Source organism: Trachurus trachurus (assembly GCF_905171665.1).
Source record: "Trachurus trachurus genome assembly, chromosome: 9".
Classification (NCBI taxonomy): Eukaryota; Metazoa; Chordata; class Actinopteri; order Carangiformes; family Carangidae; genus Trachurus; species Trachurus trachurus.
In genome coordinates this window covers 26,486,885-26,510,816 of record NC_139895.1, presented here as the reverse complement: position 1 = coordinate 26,510,816, position 23,932 = coordinate 26,486,885, and the positions used below count along the sequence as shown (strand labels likewise).

At 46.0% G+C, this 23,932-nt stretch overlaps 1 protein-coding gene across 3 annotated transcripts in view; it reads right to left on the bottom strand.

The window, feature by feature from the left end:
* The window catches only part of bin3 (bridging integrator 3), a 34,426-nt gene that overhangs the window by 6,000 nt on the left and 4,494 nt on the right, over positions 1 to 23,932 (bottom strand). For all 3 annotated transcript variants that reach the window (XM_083978417.1, XM_083978415.1, XM_083978416.1), the window contains exons 2-6: positions 22,783 to 22,831; positions 21,731 to 21,771; positions 17,224 to 17,285; positions 14,207 to 14,343; positions 9,747 to 9,787 (exon numbers count right to left, since the gene is read on the bottom strand). In XM_083978417.1, the coding sequence (XP_083834543.1) occupies positions 9,747 to 9,787; positions 14,207 to 14,343; positions 17,224 to 17,285; positions 21,731 to 21,771; positions 22,783 to 22,831 (330 nt within the window). The remainder of the gene's footprint in view (positions 1 to 9,746; positions 9,788 to 14,206; positions 14,344 to 17,223; positions 17,286 to 21,730; positions 21,772 to 22,782; positions 22,832 to 23,932) is intronic.

The window sequence follows — 23,932 nt, the reverse complement described above, 5'->3', positions numbered from 1 at the left end:
TTTCCTTAAGCTGAGGTAGTTTGGATTTGTTTTGCTTGTCATTAATTTAAAAAGACAAAAACTTTAGGTTATTTACATAACCCCGGTTCTCTGAGTAATATGAGTGAGATGTCTCACTATGGGATGCACGCCTCGCTGCAGCCCTCAGAAGCATTTATCTCATTACGCCAATCCTGATTGGCTGGTGAACGTGTCCGTCCGCCACAGGTAGTCCCACCTACCTTAAATAGCTCATGCGGACGGCACCACCCTCATTCAAGATAAGCACCTCTTCTCACTCGCCCAAGCAAGAAGGGTAGTCTGGTGAGACATCTCACTCATATTACTCAGAGAACCGGGGTTATGTAAATAACCTAAAGTTCTCTTTCATAATATTTCGTTCGATGTCTCACTATGGGATATGGTTGCTCCCGTATTGCCAGACAAGCTTATCGAGCGTCCACCAACCCACAGGGAAAAAGGTACTCTGTTCCAATCAGGACAGCAAAACCGCGCGTGCCACGCACGGAGCGGAGACGTCCAGCATATAAAAACGGACAAAAGTGAGAGGCGAGGACCAACTCGCTGCAGCACAGATGTCCTGAACAGAAACTCCCCTGAATAAGGCCCAGGATGCGGCCAAGCCCCGAGTCGAGTGCGCCCGCAGACCCGCAGGTGCCTGCAAACCCTGACTCGTATAAGCCAAAGCAATCGCCTCCACGACCCAGTGGGACAGGCGCTGCTTTGTGACAGGTTTCCCCTTATGAGGATTAGCCCAGGAGACAAACAGCTGATCGCTCCTCCTGAAACCCTTAGTCCTGTCCATGTAAGTGCGCACCGCACGGACTGGGCATAACGCATGTGACCGCTGCTCTCCAGGTGAGGCAGCAAAGGCCACAAGGTCAATAGGAGAACATGAGCCCACTACCTTAGGCACAAAGGCCGGGTTGGGCTTCAAAATCATCCTCACATCCCCCGGGAAAAGCTGAGTGCATGATGGATGCACCGAAAGCGCATGGATGTCACTAACCCGTTTAGCCGAAGCCAGAGCCAGTAACAACACTGTCTTGAGAGACAGGTGTTTCAAGCCTGCTCCCCCCAGCGGCTCAAAAGGAGGACCCTTGAGCCCCTCCAGAACCACAGCCAGATCCCATGGTGGCACCAGCGGTCTGGACACGGGGAGAAGCCTGCGCGCTCCCTTCATAAAACGGCAAACCAGCGGGTGCTGGCTCGCTGTTTGTTTCCCAAACCCCACGTGACAGGCGGCTATAGCTGCCAAGTACACTTTAACTGTGGAGAAGGCTTTTCGTTTGTCAATCAGGTCCTGTAAGAATGACAATATCACACCCACTGGACACTGAAAAGGAACGTGGCCATTTCTGTGACACCAGTCCTCAAACACTCTCCACTTACAGTCATACAGAGACCTAGTGGAAGAGGCTCGAGCACTTTGTATAGTGGAAATCACACGCTGTGGGAGTCCCACAGCTGACAAATTGAACCACTCAGGGGCCAAACCCACAGCGCCAGGCGTTCTGGGTGCGGGTGGAAAACCGTCCCTCCCCCCTGCGATAACAGGTCCCTGCGCAGCGGGAGCTGCCAAGGTTGCGCGCACAGCAACCGATATATCTCCGCCAGCCAATGCATCGCAGGCCAATGCGGAGCTATCAGAATCAGCGCGTGGCCGTGGTCCCTCACTCTGGATAGAGTGGGGGGTATCAGGGCCAGGGGAGGGAACGCGTAAAGAAGCTCGTGCGGCCAGACGTGCGCTAGTGCGTCTATGCCGAGGGGAGCATCCAGGTTGCGCAGAGAGTAAAACAGCGCGCACTGCGCGTTTCCTCTTGACGCGAACAGATCCACCGCGGCCCGACCATAACGGGCCCATATCTGTTCCACAATCTCCGGGTGCAGAGTCCACTCCCCGTATACCGGCGCGCCCCTGGACAACAGGTCCGCGCCCGTGTTCAGAGCTCCCGGGACGTGCGTCGCCCTCAGGGAGAGGAGACGACCGCAGCTCCACAGGATCAGTCTGCGTGCCAGCATGTGCAACTGACGAGAGCGCAACCCCCCTTGGCGGTTGATGTACGCTACCGTCGTCGTATTGTCCGTCCTCACCAGGACATGATGACCCATGAGAGACGGAAGGAAGTGTTTCAGGGAGAGGAACACCGCTGAAAGTTCCAGAAAATTTATGTGAGACCGCTGGAGGTCCACACTCCAGCGGCCCCTCACTGACCGGCCCTCGTGAATTCCGCCCCACCCTGTCAGGCTGGCGTCCGTAGTGACCACCTTCCTGGACAGGACAGAGCCCATGGGCACCCCGCGGGTCAGAAACGACGGGGCTCGCCAGTGGCGCAGTGCCCTGACGCACCCCGGCGTAACCAACACTCTCCGTGCGCCATGACGCACGGGATCCAGCCCGCATGAGGCCACCCAGAGCTGGAATTCCCTCATGTGGAGGCGACCGAGACGAACCACGAGAATGGCTGACGCCATCAGTCCGAGTAATCGAAGACACAATCTGAATTGAACAGATTTGCCTGGATGGAAAAGCGCGAGACATGCTCTGAAAGCTCTCACTCGCTCCGCCGAGAGGCGCGCCGTGAAAATCACCGAGTCCAGGGATAATCCCAGAAAGATTATGTCCTGTGTCGGGCACAGCATGCTCTTTTCCGCGTTTATCACAAAACCCAGGTCTAATAGGTGCCGTGTGAGAATACGCGTATGCGCCATGGCCTCCTGCCTCGATTGTGCCAAAAGCAGCCAATCGTCCAGATATGTGGCCAAGCGAATGCCCTGCTGTCTCAGCGGGGCTATCGCCGCTTCCGTGCACCGGACGAACACCCTCGGGCTTAAAGACAGACCGAATGGGAGCACGCGGTACTCGTAGCACGTCCCCTGGAAAGCGAACCTCAGATACTTTCTGTGGGGAGGATATATTGGAATGTGGAAATACGCGTCTTTCAGATCGACAGAAGTGAACCAATCGTTCTGTCGCACCAGGCGCAGCAGGGATGCGTGTGTGAGCATCCTGAACTTGTATTTCCTGAGAAATTTGTTCAGAGCACGTAGATCCAGGATAGGGCGAATACCACTCCCCCCCCGTTTTGGGACCAGAAAGTACCTGGAGTAAAAACCGCTCTGACACTGTGCGGGAGGAACGACACAGATTGCTCCTTTGTTTAACAGTGAGAGGATTTCCTCTTGCAAAACACGAGCTGACTCTCCCTGAGCCTGGGAGTGTATTATGCCGGCGAATCGAGGGGGAACAGCGGCAAACTGCAGCCTGTAACCCCTCAAAATCGTCTTCAACACCCAGGGCGAAGCTGCGAGCGCAGCCCACCTCTGCCACCTGCGGCAGAGAGGCGAGACGCGCTGCAGCTCTTCCACCATGAGAGGTCCCAACCGCGGTGCGGTGGCGCCCTCTCGTGGTGGAAAACTGACATGGCCTCTGGGCGGTGCTGTGCACTTTGGCCCGGGAGGACAACGCAGTGACGGGGACCTCACTGCCCTCACCCCGGGAAAAGCCGCGGCTTTCCCCGGGGGTGGGACAGCAGGTGCCGCCACCGCGCTGTTTATTTTTATAGTTTTGGCTTTTATTAGCTGCGCCCTCGGCACTCGGCCTGGATGCGACAGCGGGACACATTTTATTTTCTTTATGAAAACTTGTGTGTGTGTGCGTGCTTGTGGACATGGGAGAGGGGCAACCGCTGAACCCTCTGCCGTCAGATGTCCGTCTCTCCCGGTCTGCTCTGGCACGGTCCGTGGCAGCTGGGAGATGGGGGCGTGGGGGGCCCCGGAGTGCACGCTCGGAAGCCAAACAGGTGGAGCTGGAGAACGGGGAACTTCCAGCTGCATCACCGGTGACGAGAGGGGCGGTCAGGCCGCTCTCTTCTTCTTCCTGGCCTGGTGGCTGGTAGCTTGCGCGGGCTGTGCCGGCGGAGCTGTAGCTGGGGCCGAGGGCTTCTTGAACCAGCCGGGCCGACCGGGCACGGGCGGCGGGGCGGGCTGAGGCTTCGGATGTTTCGGTATTTTGAACTGCGAAACCTGGGAAGCAGCCTGCGCGAAGGATTTACGCTGCGCAGGTGGAGAGGGAGCTGGGGGCTTGCGAGGGAGGCAGAGCTTGAGAGCTTCGTCTTCCTTCTTTTTGGCTTCACACCGTTGTTGCATCGATGCTAGGGCGGAACCAAAAATCCCCTCCGGGACAATGGGCATGTCCAGGACGTCGTCCTTCTCTCTGTCTGACAGGCTGGCGAGGTTGAGCCACCGCGCTCGCTCCTGCAGAACCATGGTCCCCATCGCTCTTCCCGTGGCCTGGACCGCGCAGCGTTGGACACGGAGACACAGGTCGGTGATGACCGGTATCTCCTCCCACGCAGCTGGGTCCTGAGTTTGCACAACATCCTCGCACAACTCAGCCTGGTAAGCCGTGAGCAGCGAGAGGACATTGAGCGCTCTGGCCGAGAGCGCCGCCGCCTTGTACGCCTTCTCAGTCAGGGCTGACTGAAAGCGGTCGGACTTGGACGGCAGGCTGGGGCTCCGGGAGGACACCGCTGACAGCTGGGGGTGAAGGTGAGCTGCAACAAGTGGCTCCATCGGAGGCATGCGGAGCAGACCCAGGCTCTCCATCGCCTCACAGTCGAGGGACGAGGCCCCGGGAACCGGGCTCCGGCTGCTGTAGGGGCGGTCTCTCCATGAGCGCGCCACCTCCTCCAGCAGCTCCGGGAAGACGGGGAGAAGTTGCTTCGTCGCGCTCTTGGCCAAGGGCAATTTCTTCCCCTCGTAGCGTGATCTGGTGGTCTCAGCTACGACAGCGGGCCAGGGGATGCCCAGCCGGGCAGCAGCGCGTTTGCACACGTCGAGCATGTCCGAGCTGGGGGAGGGAGAAGCTGGTGTGCTACTCTCGTCTCCATCCCGAGAGTCGACGGAAGCCGCGGGCTTTGCAGCCCGAGCCGGCGTGATGAAGATGTCATCCTCTTCTTCATCCTCTGATATGAGGAGATCCAAGGCGCCATCATCATCTTCCCCATAGTCCAAATCCAGGACGTCTTCCTCCAGCGGGGGAACCGCGGCTAGCTCGAGCTGGGAGCCCCAGCTGGCGCTAGCCTCCGGTGTCGCCACCGCAGCGACCCCCACCTCCTCTCCGCCCTCGACGGCGGCGCCGTCGGAAGAGAGATAGGGGTCATGTCCAGACAGGCTAGCCTGGCGGGCTAGTCGTCTGCGGAGACTCTTGATGGTGAACACCGCACAGTGTTGACACGAGCCGGGGACCTCGATAGCCGCCCGGGCGTGTTCCAGCCCAAGACAGCACGAGCAGACCTGGTGTGGATCCATGCTCGATATCTTATTCCCGCAGCGACAGAGTCTGGCTCCGGAGTCTCCGTGCCCTCTGGTGTGAGGGGTTTTATCCTCCATTCCGTGCGAGCTGGTGTGCAGGCAGGGAGCCGAGGCAGTTAGCTGGTGTGCTAACCGTGAAGAAGCCGAGAATTAGCTGGTGTGCTAATGCCCGGTGCTCGAGTAGCCGTGGTGGGGCGTCGAGAGCAGTGCTGACCAAGCCGTGGAGGGCAGGAAAGCACTGGGTTCGATCTGGTGTGACCGACGAAGCAGAAAAATGTCCTAAGCTAGTAGCGCCCAGCGACAGAAGCTAAATAAGATCCGTCTATGGACAGTTAAGCTAGCTAGCCCTGGACGCGAGATATGCTCCGAGTGAGAAGAGGTGTTTGAATGAGGGTGGTGCCGTCCGCATGAGCTATTTAAGGTAGGTGGGACTACCTGTGGCGGACGGACACGTTCACCAGCCAATCAGGATTGGCGTAATGAGATAAATGCTTCTGAGGGCTGCAGCGAGGCGTGCATCCCATAGTGAGACATCGAACGAAATATTATGAAAGAGAACTACACAACCAATGAAACACTTAAGTGTGAAGGGAAAATAAGATGCTGTTATTAAAACCTCAGCGGTCTTTAACAAATTAATAGCAAAGCTAACTGAAAAAAACAACAATTAAGAAACAAATTTTTGGTCTTTGTGACGTGCAAACACAAACCGGTGGCAGTGTTATTGAAAAGCAGGCCACAAGATTATTCAAACAGGTGTCTGCAAAATGTGAGTCAGTAATAAAAACAATTGTAATGAAGAGTCAGATGCAGCCTTTTCGAATGACTCATTTAAAGCATCTCATCAAGTGTGTAGGCACACTACTACAATAGTTTTAATGTGTGTCTATAGTGTTATTAGCCACAAAATGTGTGGGCTTCATGGTTTATGTTCCTCTCCATGCTCCAGCCCGTGCCCTGCTCGCAGCGGCAGATGAGGGAGCCACTGAGAACCTGTGGACCGATTGTGAAATCCTGGATTGCGGCTGTGTTTGCCCGTGCACCTTACCAGAGGGTGGTGGTGGGGGGTAGAAAATGAAACGAGCTGAGGCTCAGTCACAGACAAGCAGGGCTTGTTTCCGACAGGAAGTTAAGCAAGGAGTGGTCTTGTAGCGTTTGAGTGACATCACGGAGCTCGGCTGAGCCCAGCCCCACAGCCCACGCTCTACCACTATTTATAAAATACCACTTTGGCCCAGTTTATGGCAGGGGTGGATGCCGATCCTCAAGTCTACTATCTGCTCCAGTGTACACATACTTGAAGTGCCAAGGGATTATGTAACTGCCCTCTAGGCATGACTGCTCTCCAGCACAATCCTATTGGCTGTTGACAGCGCAGCAGCAAGCCAGCGTTCAGACGACACAACGGCTGATCGCATTCTCACCTGCATATTTCACCTGACAGAACGATGCAGTTTCCTCATGACACGTCATGATGCTGTGCTGCAGCTGCCGGCGACTGCCTGCCATGTTTCAGCGCACACAGAGACTTAAAGGCCACGGCTCCCCTGGCATGGATGAACCAGCAAAAGCCGGACACAAAGCCACTCACTTGTTAACCCATTCCTAACCTTTCCATGCTGATGTCTCTCTGTTACGTTCACAGCTTAGGAATGACTCAGCAGTGTCAAACGCTCCCACACAGCAGAATATGACCATGAAGGTGACTATACATCCTTTTAAATGATAGTTTGGTCCAGACACTGGACATTTCCCTCGATGTCCCGGCCTCGGCTGGTCAACTACCGGTCAGTCGGCTAGTTCTGAGTTTGTGGTCAGCCTCGCCTGAATGAGGTCTTACGCTGGTTGAGGGCTGCACGGGGGCCAAGGGCACACCACTGTCCATGTGACAGGTCAGGGTGTGGTGAACAGGCTGAATGGAAATAGCATCTGGACCAGAGAGTGTGTTTATGAGCAGCTGCCAATCCACAGACAGGCCAGTCTGACCCGTCAGCCAAGTCCAAGTCTGGTCTAGACACCCTCAGTCTGGGAGGCTGTCCGTTCCTCTTGACTATCACTGTCACAAAACCCACTACTGCAAAACACACACAGCAAACCACTAAAAATATAGGAAAGAGGATTGTTTATGTGCAAATAACCATCCCCAGTATGTCACAGTCTGAGATGAAGACTTGAGAGTGTCAGACAAGTTTACATCGTGTGGCAAGTCTTGTTCAAATATGCTTACTGTGAATTTAAAATAACCACCACCTGTTGTATAAATGGTTTAAGAGCAGCGGGCCATGGGAACGAGTGTGTGTGACGTTCATGCCGAATCTCCTTTGTCTCAGCAGAAGGAGCCTGATCTGCTGCAACTTGCCTTGTGCTTTGTTGATCAAAACTCAGACAACTCACGCAGCCTGGATACACGATACACCAGATAAGATGGGAAAGAGGATAGATACCTTCAGAGCACACATCCCGACTACAAAGAAATTCAACTTTGACAACAGATTAAATCTATGTTCCCACCCCAAATCGGCCCACAGCGCAAGGTGAAATGCAACCATCAACTTCAGGCCTCGCAGCCTGCTCCAGGGACAGGGGGGCCTTCCTCTGATCAAGAGGGGTGACGGTGACTTGTCCAGTCATAGCTGAACCCGGGGCAGAGGTCTCAAAACAGGCTTGACTTCTGTCTCACCCAAAAGAGCAGTGGAGCAGAAAGGGCTAGGTTAGGAGGCCTAGATAACACAAATTCCACAATGCCCACGCACTCCCCTCCCCTCACATAAACACAGTGATGTCATCCAGTGACCCCGCTGAGTGGATGAAATTCACGTCTGGGGCTGAGAGGGAGGAAGAGACAAGGGGGGGGGGGAAGAGGGGTCTGCCTCTTTTCACGTGTTTACAGTACATTTTACCACACTAAGTATTAAGGATGGATGCCAAAATTTTAAATAGCAATTACACATGGACACCTCAATCACACACTCGTACACACACAATAACCCATTCAAGGTCTTCCATTAACATTAACGCTCTTTCTCTTTAGAGTGACACAGGATCACCAATAGAGTATTTTGAGACTAAGTAAATGAAAAATATTCATTAGTGAAGGACTAATGGAATCTTAATGGAGGCTTTAAAGTACAGTAGCCTTTGTGTTTCAGTTTTCTAGACAAGACACTTTGATAAACTAATAAATAATAGCGCTGTATTTTTAAGGAGGGGAGAAAGTTAATGATGAGGTCAGTTTAGCTCGGCTTTAAAACTCGTTTATGAACTTACTTCCTCTGCTCTATTTCAGAACCATGTAAATGCCTAACTTTATGGTCTAAAATACCATCTTTGTGAAACCATGCCCCCTCCAAAATCTGGGTTGGTGTTTGTGTGTATGTTTGTGTGAGAGTGTGGACTGTCCTGAGACAGCTCTCCTCCTCAACCAATCCACGGCTCTGGGCCCAGGAAGCTGGGCCCTTTGCCATATTCTGAGCCTGCCCACACGTCCGCCCGCCGCCCACCAGGAAGAGGAAATTAGAACCATTCCATCCTGTCATTGCTCCGCCACCGGAGCACATGAGGAAGAGAGAGGGCTTAACGCACACTCACAGACACAGACACTGACCCAACCTTTTTATGTTTTACACAGGAATCTCTTCACACTGATTGCTTTAAAAAATGACAAGGTTAAGGGTGAAAAAGTCCAACGTAAACTTTGAATAAAAACACATGTAGAGTGCTCTCTTGCAAAGCATATGTTGAATCTCCTGGGAGGAGCCGAGTGGAGGAAGCAAAACCTTAACAAGCGCTCCGGAAGGCGGGTGGGATAGTCCAACCACTCCCTTCTGTACCTCTGCTTTGCATGTGCGTGTGCTCATTGTTTATGTGTGTGTGTGTGTGTGCGCGTGTGTGTGTGTTAGACAAAGTGAGGCTTAAGGAATGGAATAGCACTCACTGCCTGCTCAAATGGGGGCGAGTATTAGGAATGAGAACCAAATAAACTGTCTTCCAGACACACTACAACCGCAGCAGCACAGCTCACTCCTCAGTTCAGTTTTACAATCTGTATTACTACACTGCAGGCCTTCCTGTGGTCATGCACTGCAGCTGTACTTTCCACCCTACCAGTGCGAAGAGTAGAGCAAGGTCAAATAATAAAAATATTACGGGGCACTGGACTTAGTCCGCCCAGAGTGTCATGTACCGGTATTAACCACATCAGGAATATTAGGCCATGAAACCAAACTAAATTGTTTTTTTTTTTTACAAGTCTTTCCTGTGACTTTGAAATGTATTTTAAGTCCCATGTGAAGACATCTACCTTTCTGCTGGCGAAAACAAATATTAAACTTATTGACAGCTATTTGATTTTGGTCTGGTAATAGGGAGACATTTGAAGCATTAACCAAAAAGAAATTCAAGAGTCATGAGGCGTGAGGATGGATGCTTACTTTTTCAGTGGGTCGATAACAGTCTTCTGGATCTGGTTGACCTGTAATAAGAAAACAATTGTTAATGTATCCAGTCAACTCCTCTATATTAAGGAAGAGACATTATGAATTGTTATTCACTGTCAAATTGAGTTACATCAAAATTAAACTCTGAACAAAATAGCTTCTACATCTCTCGCTCATTAGCTGCAAAGGAATGCCACTGCACAAACATCAACAATCGTGTTTATTTCAAACAAGAGTACTCAAGAAAAAAGGGGAGGGGGGGCTTGCAAAGAAACTTTCATGACGTTGACTCTTTTATTGTACACAAGCCCCGAGGAGAAACCCCTGAATATTCATCGAGCTTGCAATACAAAAGGATGCAACTGTCAGGGGACGGACATGAAAGCAAAGCCCAACTGATTTCAAATCCTGTGGAGGGTGGGCTGCCTTACAAGATGAAAGTTCTTTGCAAACAAACATTTTAACAATAACAGTTTATATTTTCCTGCATTCTCCTTCTGGTTGCCAGAACTGACAGGGGAGGCAAGGAGGGGAAGGGGGGTGTTAAATGGAAGTAAATGAACATCTCATCTTGAGGCCTCCAGCCCCGGCACCAAGTCTCATTGACAGAAGTTGGCACACAATTAATAAAGTTTGCAGCATCATTTACATTGCAGATTCAAAATGACTTTTACTACTAGATCTCCTAGCGTAACAGAAGAACGCTAAGTTAACCAGGCAATTGCGTCAAGTGAAGAGTAAAATGCTAAGAGAAGCAAAGGAGAAATTTAAAGCAGCGAGATGTGAAGTGACAGCTGCATGAGAACAGTGAGCAGCTCCACTAATCATATGTTCACTTGCTATTGGAAGGACAGTCAATCACACAACAACAAGGAAGCAGGATCGCAGCTGTGCTTTGTAAAAATGCCCCGACCATCTATGAGACCATCTATGAGAACATACAACAACACTCGCCGCTTCACACGGGCAGATTTCCAAGTACAAAATGGTTGATTGTGGTTTGAGGGAAAACAGAGAACCAATAACAAATAAGTACATGGGAATTCACATTTTCTTTGTTTTACATATTCACACCATCCCCCCCCAACCCTCCCTCCCTCCCTCCCCACCCTCCACGACTTGAGCTGCGCCGCTGCTTCTAAGGTGAGAGCATGCAGCGAGGAGGGAGAACAACAGCGGCAGATTTGCTTAAGCATGCTGGTGCCCTCTACCCTCTGCCCCTTCCCACAGAGAAAGGAGAGGGGGGGGGGGCTGCTGCTATTCCTTGGAGGCCCTGCAGAGCCCGAGGCTGGCGCTCAAGCAGCAGTCTCCATCAGTGAGTCACGGGGCAGAGGCCATCCCGGCACACAGGCCTCCCAAAAATACACACAGATCGCAGAGGAAATCAATATCCCTCCAAACGGAGCATCCTCTACTGTGCTGCCGCCATCTACACTGGGGCTCAGCTTCGGCAGCAGTGTGCCGGCGGGTCTGCGCGCCCTCCTCAGCCCCAGAAATAAACACACAGACCTGGGCCACTGCTGCCTTCATTATCGCTGCACGTTTTATCTGCTGGCTCTCTCACTTGCGAGCCCCGCGGCAGAGCATCTCGTCTCAACGCGGAGAAGAGCAAAGGGTGGATGCTTTTGTGTCTGTTTTGCTGGAGCAACAGGGTTTGCTGTCGGTGCCGTCAGAATCAACAGTCGGCTTGAAGGGAGAAGCTCGAGTGGTGTTTCGAGTGAGCTGTGCTGGATTTTAAACACCTAGCAAACCTGGGGTGATATTCCACATAGTCGACTGACCAAAAAAAAAGTGCTCACACTCACTATTTCGCCTTGAGCTCACTTTTAGCCACTCTGCAAAAAAAGGAGCCACACAGCCCAGCCCAACTCTGGAACTGGAGCATTGTGTTCAAGCAGGGATTTTTATTTAGTAAGACTGAAAGAAGTGCTCAGAAAATCAGGTGTGACCTAGCTGTCAAAATCCACTCTGGATCAAAGTGTGTTAAAGCAAAAATAAAAATACAACCACGTCAATACGGTTGGTGACTGTTGTCCTCCATGAGTGAGAATCTGTGCTGGGATCAAAGTGCCTGGCTGAATCACTGTCAAACACATCCCAGTCACTGAGCCAAACAGGAAAGCTGCACAGAATGGATCCAGAAAATGATTCCACTACGATACACTACATAAACAAGCTGTGTCTTTTGTTACTGGAGATGTGAAAATAAAAAAATCACATTAAAATGAGGGATGATGGGGATGAGATGAGGGCACTGAGGAGAGCCTGACCTGAGATAAAGATTATAGCTTCAGCCAGAGGGAAAAAGGAAAAGTCTTTGATGCCGAGGGGGAGTCAACCTTCAAACTATGGTCTTCAAATGATGTGGAAAGAAGGAACTGGATTTAGAGTACCCAACAATTCCTCTGATACTCAAATGTGCACGGAAGCATTGGTGAAAATTTCTCTCCAGTTCTGAATTCAGTGACAGGGAAAATTAGGAAAAAAAAGGGAAATTTCACATTGTATAAAATCTGAAGAATGTAAAACTTGCTCTATCCTGAAAACAGTCAAACTGGCAGGAGTGCTCTCCTGGGCACTCGACCAAGCCAAGTCCTGGAACATACGCACCCGGGGTCACAAACCCACACGCTCAGTCCAACCCACATTCTACTTTGTCTGGTCACTCAAAATGGCTCCTGTAAAATTTGATGAGCTGTGAGCAAAGCCAGTCTGAAACACTGGTATGTTAAAGCTGAAGAAGAAAGGAGAGAAACAAAAGTGACTTCTTTCAGTATAGTCGCTTAAAACTTCTCAGACTTTTAGTACGTTTTAATCCATACAATAATCTTCCTACTCTGTGTGACATTTCAGTCACTTTCTATCAAAGTAGAGAGAAAGCTCTTGACAGTGCGTCGCGCCAGAAATGCAAACGTTCAACGTCCTTTGTGATGAGACTTATTTACCATCTCACACAACTTAGTTTGACAGTATGTTCACTTCAAAAGAGGGCTTCTATTAGTGCATGGGCTATACCCTGTGGACAATGCTTCACTCATATACTGGCAAAAAGGTCATGGTTTGATTTTCTATGGAAATTGAGTCCAGTGCATGAGGTTTCACAGAAAATATAAAATCGACTCTTCTCAACCTAATATGTACATTTCCAGATGGCGTGCCATTCCTGAGATACTACATTACAATTTTACTATGGAATGAAAAAACGATCCACTTTTTTTTTTTGCTTTACAAAGATATTCATTTTCTCCACCTTGTTAGGCTGCTGTTGAGAAAAAGGTTATGAAATCATTCTGGTTCACAACAAAATCTGAAAAGAAAGAGGAATATTTTAAGGCAACAAATATGAAGAGCCCAGAACACCTAACAGCAGGGCAATGAGTCAAGAAAACACAGATGGAAAAAAGTCAATCGGTATATGCCTTAGTGTGATCTCTTGTGTTCTCTCCTGTATTTTTTTCCCTCTTTAAAAGTCTATCCTTCACAGCGTAGTGCCTTAAGGATGCACACATGTGGTGCCACTATGATTCACATTATAACTACCTGTGGCAATGATTCTAATCAAAAACTGAAGTGCAACCGGCAAATAATCTGAGGAAGCCTGACAGCCAAAGAAAAGATCTTAACAAAGTACAGCTACGAGAGATCAGGCGAGAGTTTGCTGTACTGCTTACAGTTCTGTAAGGAAACGCCTGCATATGCTATGATCGCCACTTAGGGACAACGCACAAGAGCGAAAAGCACAAACATTACAAAAAACACATCAACAAATTATCTAAATATCAAAACACGAATATGAAGGATGTAATGGATCATGTTTTATACTCCAGTCCATGTCAGTTTGGGTCTGCCTGTGTTGACATTGTCTGAAACTTTTACAAACCGAAATGTGACACTGAAATTCGACTTTGTGAAGCGTTGACGAGATGATAGCAGTTGCCCTTTTTTGAGTTCTTCCTGCAATCTTTCAAGATTATTTTGTGTGAACTGTCAATGCAAACCTAAAATGCCAAACTGAAGCTAAATGTTTTGAAAAAAAAATACAACTGACTTGTCCAATCTACAGACTGTGAACAGAGTAACTAGTTTTGATTTTGTGGTAGGGGTTCTTTTCCAAAAGATCCCCTACCACAGAAAAGGCTTTTCAATTGTATGAGTTATTTTAGACGCCAGTGACTCACAAATGCATCAGTTTTCACAGCTGATAACCAGTAGCTTGAGCTTATAGGGGATGATGCCACAGATGCTTTTGAAAAGCAGCAGAAGGAAAGACATACGGACAGTTTTAGTGCACAGGCTGCACAGTATTGACAAACACAAAATATGATTTTTTTTTTCAACAAAAACTCATGTAGTTCCCTACTTCAGTTCGTACATCTGAGGAATAACATTTCCTCTGATCTAATACTCATGGAAAGTAAGAAAATATGGGAGACTACTATGAGAATGAGTCTGACCTTCTCCTGGTTGAAGGCGTCCATCCGTCTCATGGACGTATCTAAAGCATTCATGGAGTCCAGAAAGGCCTGGTCCTGCTCACACAGTGGGTTACTCAGCAGGTCTGCAGAGATCTTCACTGCCGCTTTGGACATGGCTGACAAACACACACAAAGAGGAGCAGTCTGTTAAAACTTTGAGAGAAATCTGTCCCGTAGATTATAGTCCACTCAAATGTTCCTGAAAATGTCCTCATCTACACAGTCTAATCCAATTAAAAGCTAGATTTCTACATTTTCTTTAACCATGGGGGCAATTTCTGTGGATTACACTAGGGCTTGAAGCGTTTCATCAGTATATGTTTTTGTATTTGGTAGGGTCTTCAAAAGTGAGCTTTTTGGGAAAGAAATACAGAGCAAAAGCAGAATGGCACAGTGCTGCCCCCATTGTAAAAATCTGAGGGGGTGGTGGGGCTGCCTGCCGTGTTGAATATTCACCAGTGCACCAAGAATCTTTGCAATGTTTCTACACTGACAGCACCAATTACTGTTAATCTGCACTCATGCCACTTTGTTTAGACACAGAGCACATATCAGATTATGGCTTCACTGTCAAAATAAATGAGCTGCACTGGGGAGACACGAGCTGAGAGGGGAGGCTGTGGTGAAAATGGGCTTCAAGGAGATCTGGAGCAGTCATTGGTCTCCTCTCACACTCTCTGGGGAAACTCTCAAGACCAATTTTCAACCAATCAATTATTGTGGTATGGCGTTTTTGCATCTCTCGTTTTTGACAAGTAACAAATTGCTTGATTTGACCTTGTCTGATATTACTGAGAGACATGTTGATTATAAAGAAATGAAAATCCAAAGGTGACCTGAGGGTAGTGATTTTATTATTTGTAATAGTAGTGTGCAAATAAGTGAAATTCATGTCATCACCTGGACCTGAGAAAAGATGAGTAAGTTGTTAGCATGAAAAGCACAGTTATCTGCCTGCCTACCTGCCACTTTTTTACTTAGCCTAATTGAAATCGCCAACAAGAGCAGCCCTTAATAGATATTTTCATACCTTGTCGGCTAATTGTCAGTGAGTTCAATAGAATTTTGAATATCGCCACTATTGACTTGATAAATGGTGGCCAATATAGAAAGCAGTGTATTAAACGTAGTGCTGACATGCAGAGTTAGGGTTGGGCGGTATGAGCAAAATCTTATATCACGGTATGAGTAATTTCATATCACGGTAACGGTATATATCACGGTATGTTTTTTCCCCCCTGTAAATTCAAGTGCTTAAAATAACCATACTGTCGCATTTGATCATTTTCCTCTTTTATTTTTTAACTTAGATTTCTATTAAAAAAATAAAAAAACAAACAGGAAAAATGTCAGAGCAGTCTTGCTCCAGTTAGTGCAATTATATAAAAAGAAATCACAACATCACAAATTTGCATTTTACAAAAATGCCTACGGTCTGTGCTGTCTATGGCTGTTCAAACAGGTCAAACCGGGAAAATCAAAAAAGTTACTTTAGAGTTCCTAAGGTAGTAAGTAACCTTTACAGTCTATGGTAGTACGGGCTCAAATGTCAACAACTGACGGAAAAACGGTGGGGGAGGAACGGAAGTGACCATAATAAACAGTGTCCTAGCCTGTCCTACAGTAAAAATGGCACATAGAAAGAGGAGTAAAGCAATATGTTAAGCGGCAATATATATTTAAGCATCAAAGATGTTCAATCAAACCTACATAGTTTGAAATAACGTTTAAAACACACACAGCCAGTGTCACAACTAAGCATAAAAAGCCCGCTAGCTTAATGCTAACGTATAATGTAAAACACCATAGACGGGCTAACAGAAATTAGCATTGCTTATAACCTGACTTACTCCTCTTCTGAAAAACTCTGACAAGTCAAACTTTAGGATGTGTTAGAGGTCTAATTCATCTGTCTAAACATCAGAACTATGACACATGAAACGGTAAACACAGCTGATCGATCGAAAAAAATTACGGCTGGAGTGAATTACTTTCACTTTTCACTTTTTCGTCTTGTTGGGCGGGTCGGGCTGCCTCCGTTTCCTCGTGACTCCCACTCATGGATGTATTATATTATACTCCCACTTCTGCTTTCACTCTCTACCTCCGCCATGGTTGTTATCACTCTGGTAAGCCTCCGGTAACGTTAAAGCTGTTTCTTCTTCGTCGTGCCGATGCAACCATGCCAAGCAGTCTGCTGCAGTGCCGGCTCCCCCGTGTGTCTAGGCGGTCTAACTACAGTGACTCAGAGAGATGCCGCAGACATCTGCTCTTTCTCCGGTATAAACGGTATTGCAAAATCTCTACCGGTAGACATTTTATACCGTCACACGGTATAATACCGGCATACCGCCCAACCCTATGCAGAGTAGGTCCAGTTCTTTGTTTGGCAGCAGTTTGTGGAGACGGGACCTGTGCGACAGATGGAATCCATTAACGATAATGAGGGCCTGACAGCTATGACACTTTGATGATGCAGACATCCATATTCCCGAGCACAAAGGAGAGGAAATGAAGAAGCCTCTCGCTCCTCCATCCGTCCCCGCTCCTCCACCCCCACAACTGACTACTTACCACAGGCCATGTCTAGTGCTACTTCCTAAATACACAACTCCAAAACCAACAAATAAGCAAATAAAAAGTAAGTAAACATGGTTTCTGTGGCCGACAAATACATAAATAAACATAGGCAAAGATGATGTACAAATCGGGCCCTAACTTGAGTAGTGCGCAAAAAGATACACTCATAAACACACACACACACTATTGTAGCCTAGAAAAACCTGTAAAAGAAGATTAAGGCAGGGGTTTGCAGTCTTTCGTCTCATTTGTCAGTTTTTCGGAGAGCTGACGCATGCACCACCAAACAAACCATTACAACTACACGTCTTTGTGGCCCTGGAAAAAACCTGCCATGCAACATCAAGTATGTTGGTGAACAAGTGGAGATCAATGGCCCACCAGGCGTGAACACACAGGTTGATGGCAGAACACACCTAAATCAGCCTCAGTGCTCTTCTTCATGTCCTTGTGAAGCTTTTTCGTCTGATCCTCCAGCCTATAGGACAAAAGAAGAATGATTATCAGCCAGCTTCTGTCTTGTAATTCAGTACGGCATCAGAACTACAGGCAGCAATGTGAAATATTCAGTCAGGAACGGAACAGGAAAACATGGTGAAAAAAGTACGCATCCTACCATTATTTAACGATGATCTATATATAATTCATAATATATTTCATTCACTCAAGACATGTTGACATGGACAAAGAAAGCACCAAACCAAAAACCTGGAAAGGAAATTAGCGTATAAAAACACGGTTCTAGAAGGAATTACACATTTCATTGATTCCACATAAAATGTTATTATAACATCTGTTAGCTAATTAACAATACAGGGAATACTTCTTGTTGCTGTCAACTACATTTGCGCTCAAAAGCATTAATATCTTCAATCATTCCACCGCACATATTCCATTGATGGGTGTTAAAAATGGCAATTACCAGACTATGGAGGCTGAAAACACATGCCATTCATTATATCAATTAAGGCAAATGAGGGGTTTAGAGCGTCCCCTGAGACTGCTTCCATATCACTTCTCCTGGTTTGTTGAAAAGGGGAATGTGGTGGGGTTTCATTTCCATCATTGCTTTGAGGGATTTTATTAACTGGGAAGACAATAGATGTGTAATCTCATAGGACTTCTGGTGGGGGCACTATGGCCACAGGCCACAAGATGACGTGACAGTGGCACCACACATGTGGCTAACTGAGAACTGATCACCAAGGAAATGGAAGTGAGCTGCCTCCAAATACAGTTTCTTTCTTTTCTTTTTTTGTTAAATTTTTATTGTTGCTGCTGTAAAACAAATAGTTACTCCATAGGTGTGTGAACCAAACATAAATGAGACTGCTTCTCTTCTGCCCTTACACTGACTGTTAAAGTAGTACAGGGCATCAAAACCATAATGCACCTCAAATAATAACAATTATTATAACAATTATCATTATTACTCAAGTACTCGTAAAATTACCCCAAATAGCTTGTGCAGCATCCTCACAATAGCTGAGAAGCAAAATAACCAAATCCTAACCATGTCTAAATCTCATATACAGAACAATCCTGACCAGAGGAATTTTACATCTCGTAAAATAATGTAGTGAGTCCTGGAAAGCTCATACCAACAGCAGTAAAAAAAAAACAACAACTCACATTTAGTGGTATTAACCATGTGTCAGGGTGGACTTAAAGCAGTTTTGGGTTGAGACTTTGATTTCCTCACTTATTTGTGTTTGTTTCCATAACAAAAGGCGAGCAAACGCTGAAGATGCACAGTCCAGGAGTAAATACAAATCATTAATTATTTTCTATCATAACTCGTCCCCACATGCTTTTGTTCGTCTTGACGGTTTTTAGGATTTTGTACTGAATCGCCACAGACCAGATGGAGGTTGTTCCAAATGTGTCATTTGCGGTAAATGATGTAACTTTATCTTTTATTGTTAACGCCACAGGAGAAAAAAACATTCTGTCAGAACAATCTCCACAGTAACTTCTTGTATCGCTCTCACCAATTAGATGTAACTGGTTCTCAGATGCCACATTAGCCTTTCTCTAAAGTATTCAAACTGCACACTTACATTTCAGATATTCAGAAATAAGCATTTCTAATTGCAACAGATGCTGCTCACATAATAGTCAATATTATCAGCAATAGTTCAGGCAGGATTTAGTCAGTGTCTAATAATTGGAGGGCTCCTTCCTGTCTTTATAATATAGGTTACTCAGTGAATACATCTCCAGTGTGCATGTAGAACAGGACAATGTGCTGCTGACTGTGAAGAGTTCAGGGCTGTATTTCTGTATTGTTTAGAGGGAACATATAAAAACTGACCTGCGCGACAATTTTTCCATGCAGCTATCATATCACAGTTCTGTTCTGAATCATACCTGCAGCTAGAAAATTGCTTCTGACATTGTTACAAACATCTGGAAATGCTGATATGTAGTCACTTTTGTCATCTCTGGTTTTGTGATAGCAAAGCAGGCAGGCAGAAGAGGTTTCGAAATCACACTACATAACCAGACTTTGTTTTAAATGCAATTCTGAGTGCGACTGGAATTAATGAAAACTATAATTTTGAAAAAACTGAAAGAAAGATAATGTTTTGTAAATTGGCTGACACAATTAACACTTGAGAGTAATGAAAGTCAATCATGAGACAAAAAAATAACAATATAACAGTAAAACCTTGCCAGTTTAATGGACATTAGTTTCTCCGGGATAGTGGGTGAAAGTGTCTCCCTTTGTAAACAAGCTAACGTGCTCTGAGACCCAATGCCTGTACACTAGAGATGTGGTCTTGCAGAGCCTGTTTGTACATGTGAAAGTCACGTTACAGAGAATACCTCCTACGTCAAAATATATTGCACAATGCTGTTGCATCTTCTGTCAGCGCTGACAATGAGAGAGCCAATCTGGATAAGTGCCAGGTGAGCCCGGAGTCTCTTTCCAAAAGGTGCTAATAGAGCGACATAGTGGAACAGCTGCTGCTCCTTGCTCCAGTGCCCTAATGTTGGGCCCGTGCAGCCACAATCATCTATCCACACCGCCTATTGAAAGCCGGATAGACCCTACTGCATTTTACATGACTTTCACACACAAGGCTTTTGTATGACACTAGATAATGAACAGGCCTGGCTTCAACCATGCATGACTACTCACACCAAACTCTTCCTTTTGGGAAAATACTTGCTTAATGCCATTTACACAAGAACTGAGTCACTTACACTAAATTTCCATGTAAATCACAGTTAATACCCTACCAGACCTTGCATGACCTTATTTACTATCTGGATTTCACTTGTATAGTTAATCGAGACAATTCATCTGTCCACTGAAATATTTACCGAATGTGGCTGGTACGTATCGATCAGAGTAGTTGCTTGGGTTCTTGTAAAAGATAAATAAACTGATAGTCAAAGAGCCAGTTAGCATTCAGCCTACTAAATGACAAGTGACCCGTGACACCTAATTGCATGTTTTTGTTTTGCAAAACTGTATATAGAGTTTCAAGATGATCTGTTTTTGAGTTTTTGTGTGACATAGTTTGTCACCAACTCATGATGCAATTTGGTCAAAATGAATGAATATCAACAAATGCAAGGGTTCCTGATGCAATATGAATCAAGAGCTGTATCCATGGAAGATATGTCTGTTTTCATTCAACATTATCAATACACACACAGAATGCAAAAGCAGGTATCGTGCAGGCCTGCCAAGTCCATTAAGGTCACAGATGGATCATGATGTGTTGATATGGATCTCTGGGGTGGAGAACCTAAATGTCTGTACATGCCTGCCGCTGTGACTCATCTATAAGGTCTATTGACGCCACACCTTCCTGATAAAGGGCCCTCCTACTCAACAAAACCTGAGAGGAAAATAGTGCTCCCACTCATTCTGCGGGGCCCTCAGGGAGTTTCTATAACCCCGATCTCACAGTTGGAGAGGGCCCGGCTGAAACACTCACTTGGACTTTTTTTTTCTGAATTTGTGAAAACTAATGACATAGTCTCAGGACATTTCATACGAATTTGCCTTAAAGCTAGGTTTATTGGAAGCTGAGAGGAATATCTGATGGAAAGCAAACTTTCTTTCCCAGTTTCTAATTTTCACCATAACTCAAATGCGGGTCCTTTCACAGTTCAATGTTGAGAAAAAAAAAGTGACCAAACGCAGCAGGGACTGACACATTGTGTGGGACAAAGACACTGTTCCTGTACTATGCGGAGCAAGTTACTGTAGGTGTGACTTTCACTGAGCACTTTGTAAACATGTAAAGCCAAAGTGCCAACACGGCAAATAAAATTATACAGCAATTGCACAATACCTGACAACAACAACTACAACAACCTAATTTTGGATCAACACACATACATTTGTGAGAAAAAAAAACTTCCAATATTACAACGTGTTTATTACAGTGTGCTGGGTACACATTTAGTGCTTCTTATATTCCGCTCACTAGAGAATAATGATTGATATATATTTTATGATAAAAAGATTATTGTAATAATTATGGAAGGTACACCTTTTGCCTGAATCACCTATTCTCAACACACCAATAGGCAAGTAGATGCCCATCATGGAAGAAGTAAGAGAAATCCACTATGCTTTTGATTCAGCCATTTCTCTTGTTCCATTTTACCACTAAATTAGCTAAAAAATTAAACATCTGTGATGTTGGCAATAGGAGTCCTCTGAGAAGAATTAGAAAATGCATTTTGAGGGCACAGATACAGTTTAGGAGGAAAATGCTTCACCACACTGAAAGCACCAAAACACAGCTTTACACAAAAGCTTACACGGACCTTCAACACACATTGCAGAGAAAGTTGATTTTAAGTTTATAGTATATATATATTTATAATACTAATAGCAGAAGAAGCATATTAGTTATAATTTACTTTATAAACCTTGATTCAAAATTAAAAACTTACTTTTGCAGTTTGTCATATTCACGTTCAAAGTCTCTTTCAACCTAAAAAACAGAAAATACATTTCATGTAAGATATTCATCATGTAATGAGTGTGTCTGTTTTATTCATCTTATTACAGAAAATGAAACAGAAGGTATGGGCATACAATGAGCATGTAGCAATAATCAAAGACTTCTGATCAGAAATTTTCAGTTTATATTTACACATTATCTGAAGAACAATGAGGCAAATAAATATGGATAGAAAAAAAATCACATGGCTTAAAATGTAATAAAACCCTAAAACAACCACTGTGGGTTTGTAGTCTGAATGAATTCTGCATAGAAGTTGTCAAAGCCAGGAGGTCAACCACTAATACTATCTTTATTTGAAATGTTACTGAGTCATGTTCATTCTTGGGGACTTTTGGAGGGGCATAAACAAACTATAGCTGGAGATGGGCTCCAGTGGCTGAAATACAGGTGAAACATATCAAGTTCCCAGGGTGAACAAGGGCTATGACAACTTGTCCAACCATGTCTCCAAAACATGTCAAGCGGGTTACAGAGGCCACAGGAGTTCCTGTCTTGTGGTTCTGTGGGCTCCTGGATTTAAACACAGAGGCCAAAACTCTGAGGGAGGCAGTTGACACTTTGTCACTAGCGGGTCATCTAACTGGGCTTCCTCTAACCCACTCCCTGGGTTTTTTGCTTAGGATGGCACAGGAAGCTGGAAATCAAGTCAGCGACTGCCGGGCCACAGACCCATTACAGTGGAAGTGGTTTTCTCCAGCAGGGTGAGCACCCACTCACTGTCACTTCAAGGTAACCACCTCTGCCCCCTTTTGACTGAGGCACACTGATGACATTATTCAGCCTACTGTACATGTACATATCATTTGAGAAGTTTAACAACTATAGACCTTCATAAATGCACCTTTTTACAAATGCTCCATTACAGCAGGCTTTTGTTGTTTGAACTGTGTGCACTAAACACACACTACACTACACTACACTACTTTTTAAATATTTCAGAAAAATCAGTGAATTGAGTGTCTGTTTTTAGTGACTTACAGTTTTAGAGACAATCTGCTTCTTGGGTTGTCCAATCTTGAAGGGAATCCTAAATGACACAAAAAGGAAAGACAGGTGAGATAAGCAACTGGCAAATGACTACTGAACGGTGAAATCACTGAATGCTTAGAGGCCATTAAGGGTCTTAAGAGTAAAAGGCACATCCAAGATCATTGACAAAGACAAGCTGAAGCCGTTACTCCCCGCTCCTTGCAAGTATGCACTGCAGGCGAAACTATGTATATTAACTTCTCATCATCATTGAAAACATCTGGCTCCCACTGGAAGCGATTATTCATAAACAGAAGTGGTTGTAATTTCTTCCCAGTGCGGCTTTCCTGTATGACCCTGGCTGGCAATCAAGCATATACATAAACTTGCTATGCTGCATATAAGGAAAACAGTATAGGCCTATTTCAGAACGTCAGGTAGACAAAGTAACGTATCAGGACTCAAAAAGGTACAACCAGGACACTGACTGTCTTGTAAAAGATCAACATCAAAACATGTCATGAGGTTTAGTGTAACCACAGTAGTTGCACCTAATTTTCAGAATGAAATAAAAACTTTTCCTCACTTTTGAAAGAAAACACACAGAGACTGCAGCTATAGTTTTGGTAAAAGAAAACGAGACCTGTTCCCTCTTAGTTAAAACAATCTTTTATTCCCATTTCAAACCGCTGCCTGTGCCTTAATAAGTTGCTACAGAGCATCAGAGTGCCTTGAGAATCCATGAGACAGAAAACACTGCTTTGCCAATGTGTTTGGCTGTAGGTTGTCATTGATGTGGCACTAATGGCCTGAAATCTAAGCTATATGATGGACAGTTGCTGCTGACAGGCAGGGTGAGGCAGCAGCTGCGTCAAACGAAAGGTGTGTAGAATAATGAGATGGAAAAGAGAGGGTGTGATGTAGGGCCTCGTTGTGCAACCAGGGAATGCTACTGATATGAGGGGAAGATCCTTTTGATGACAGCTCAATCACAAAACTCAACATGGCCAAATAACAGCAGGATTAATCTAGTTGGAAAAAGAGCAAAAGAGAGAAAGAACAAAAACTAAATACAAAGAAAAAACACAGGTTTTGGGTTCAGGTTTTGATTTGGTGGCTTGGAGTTGTTTCTGTTTTTAGGGTTCTGTTTATAGTGCAT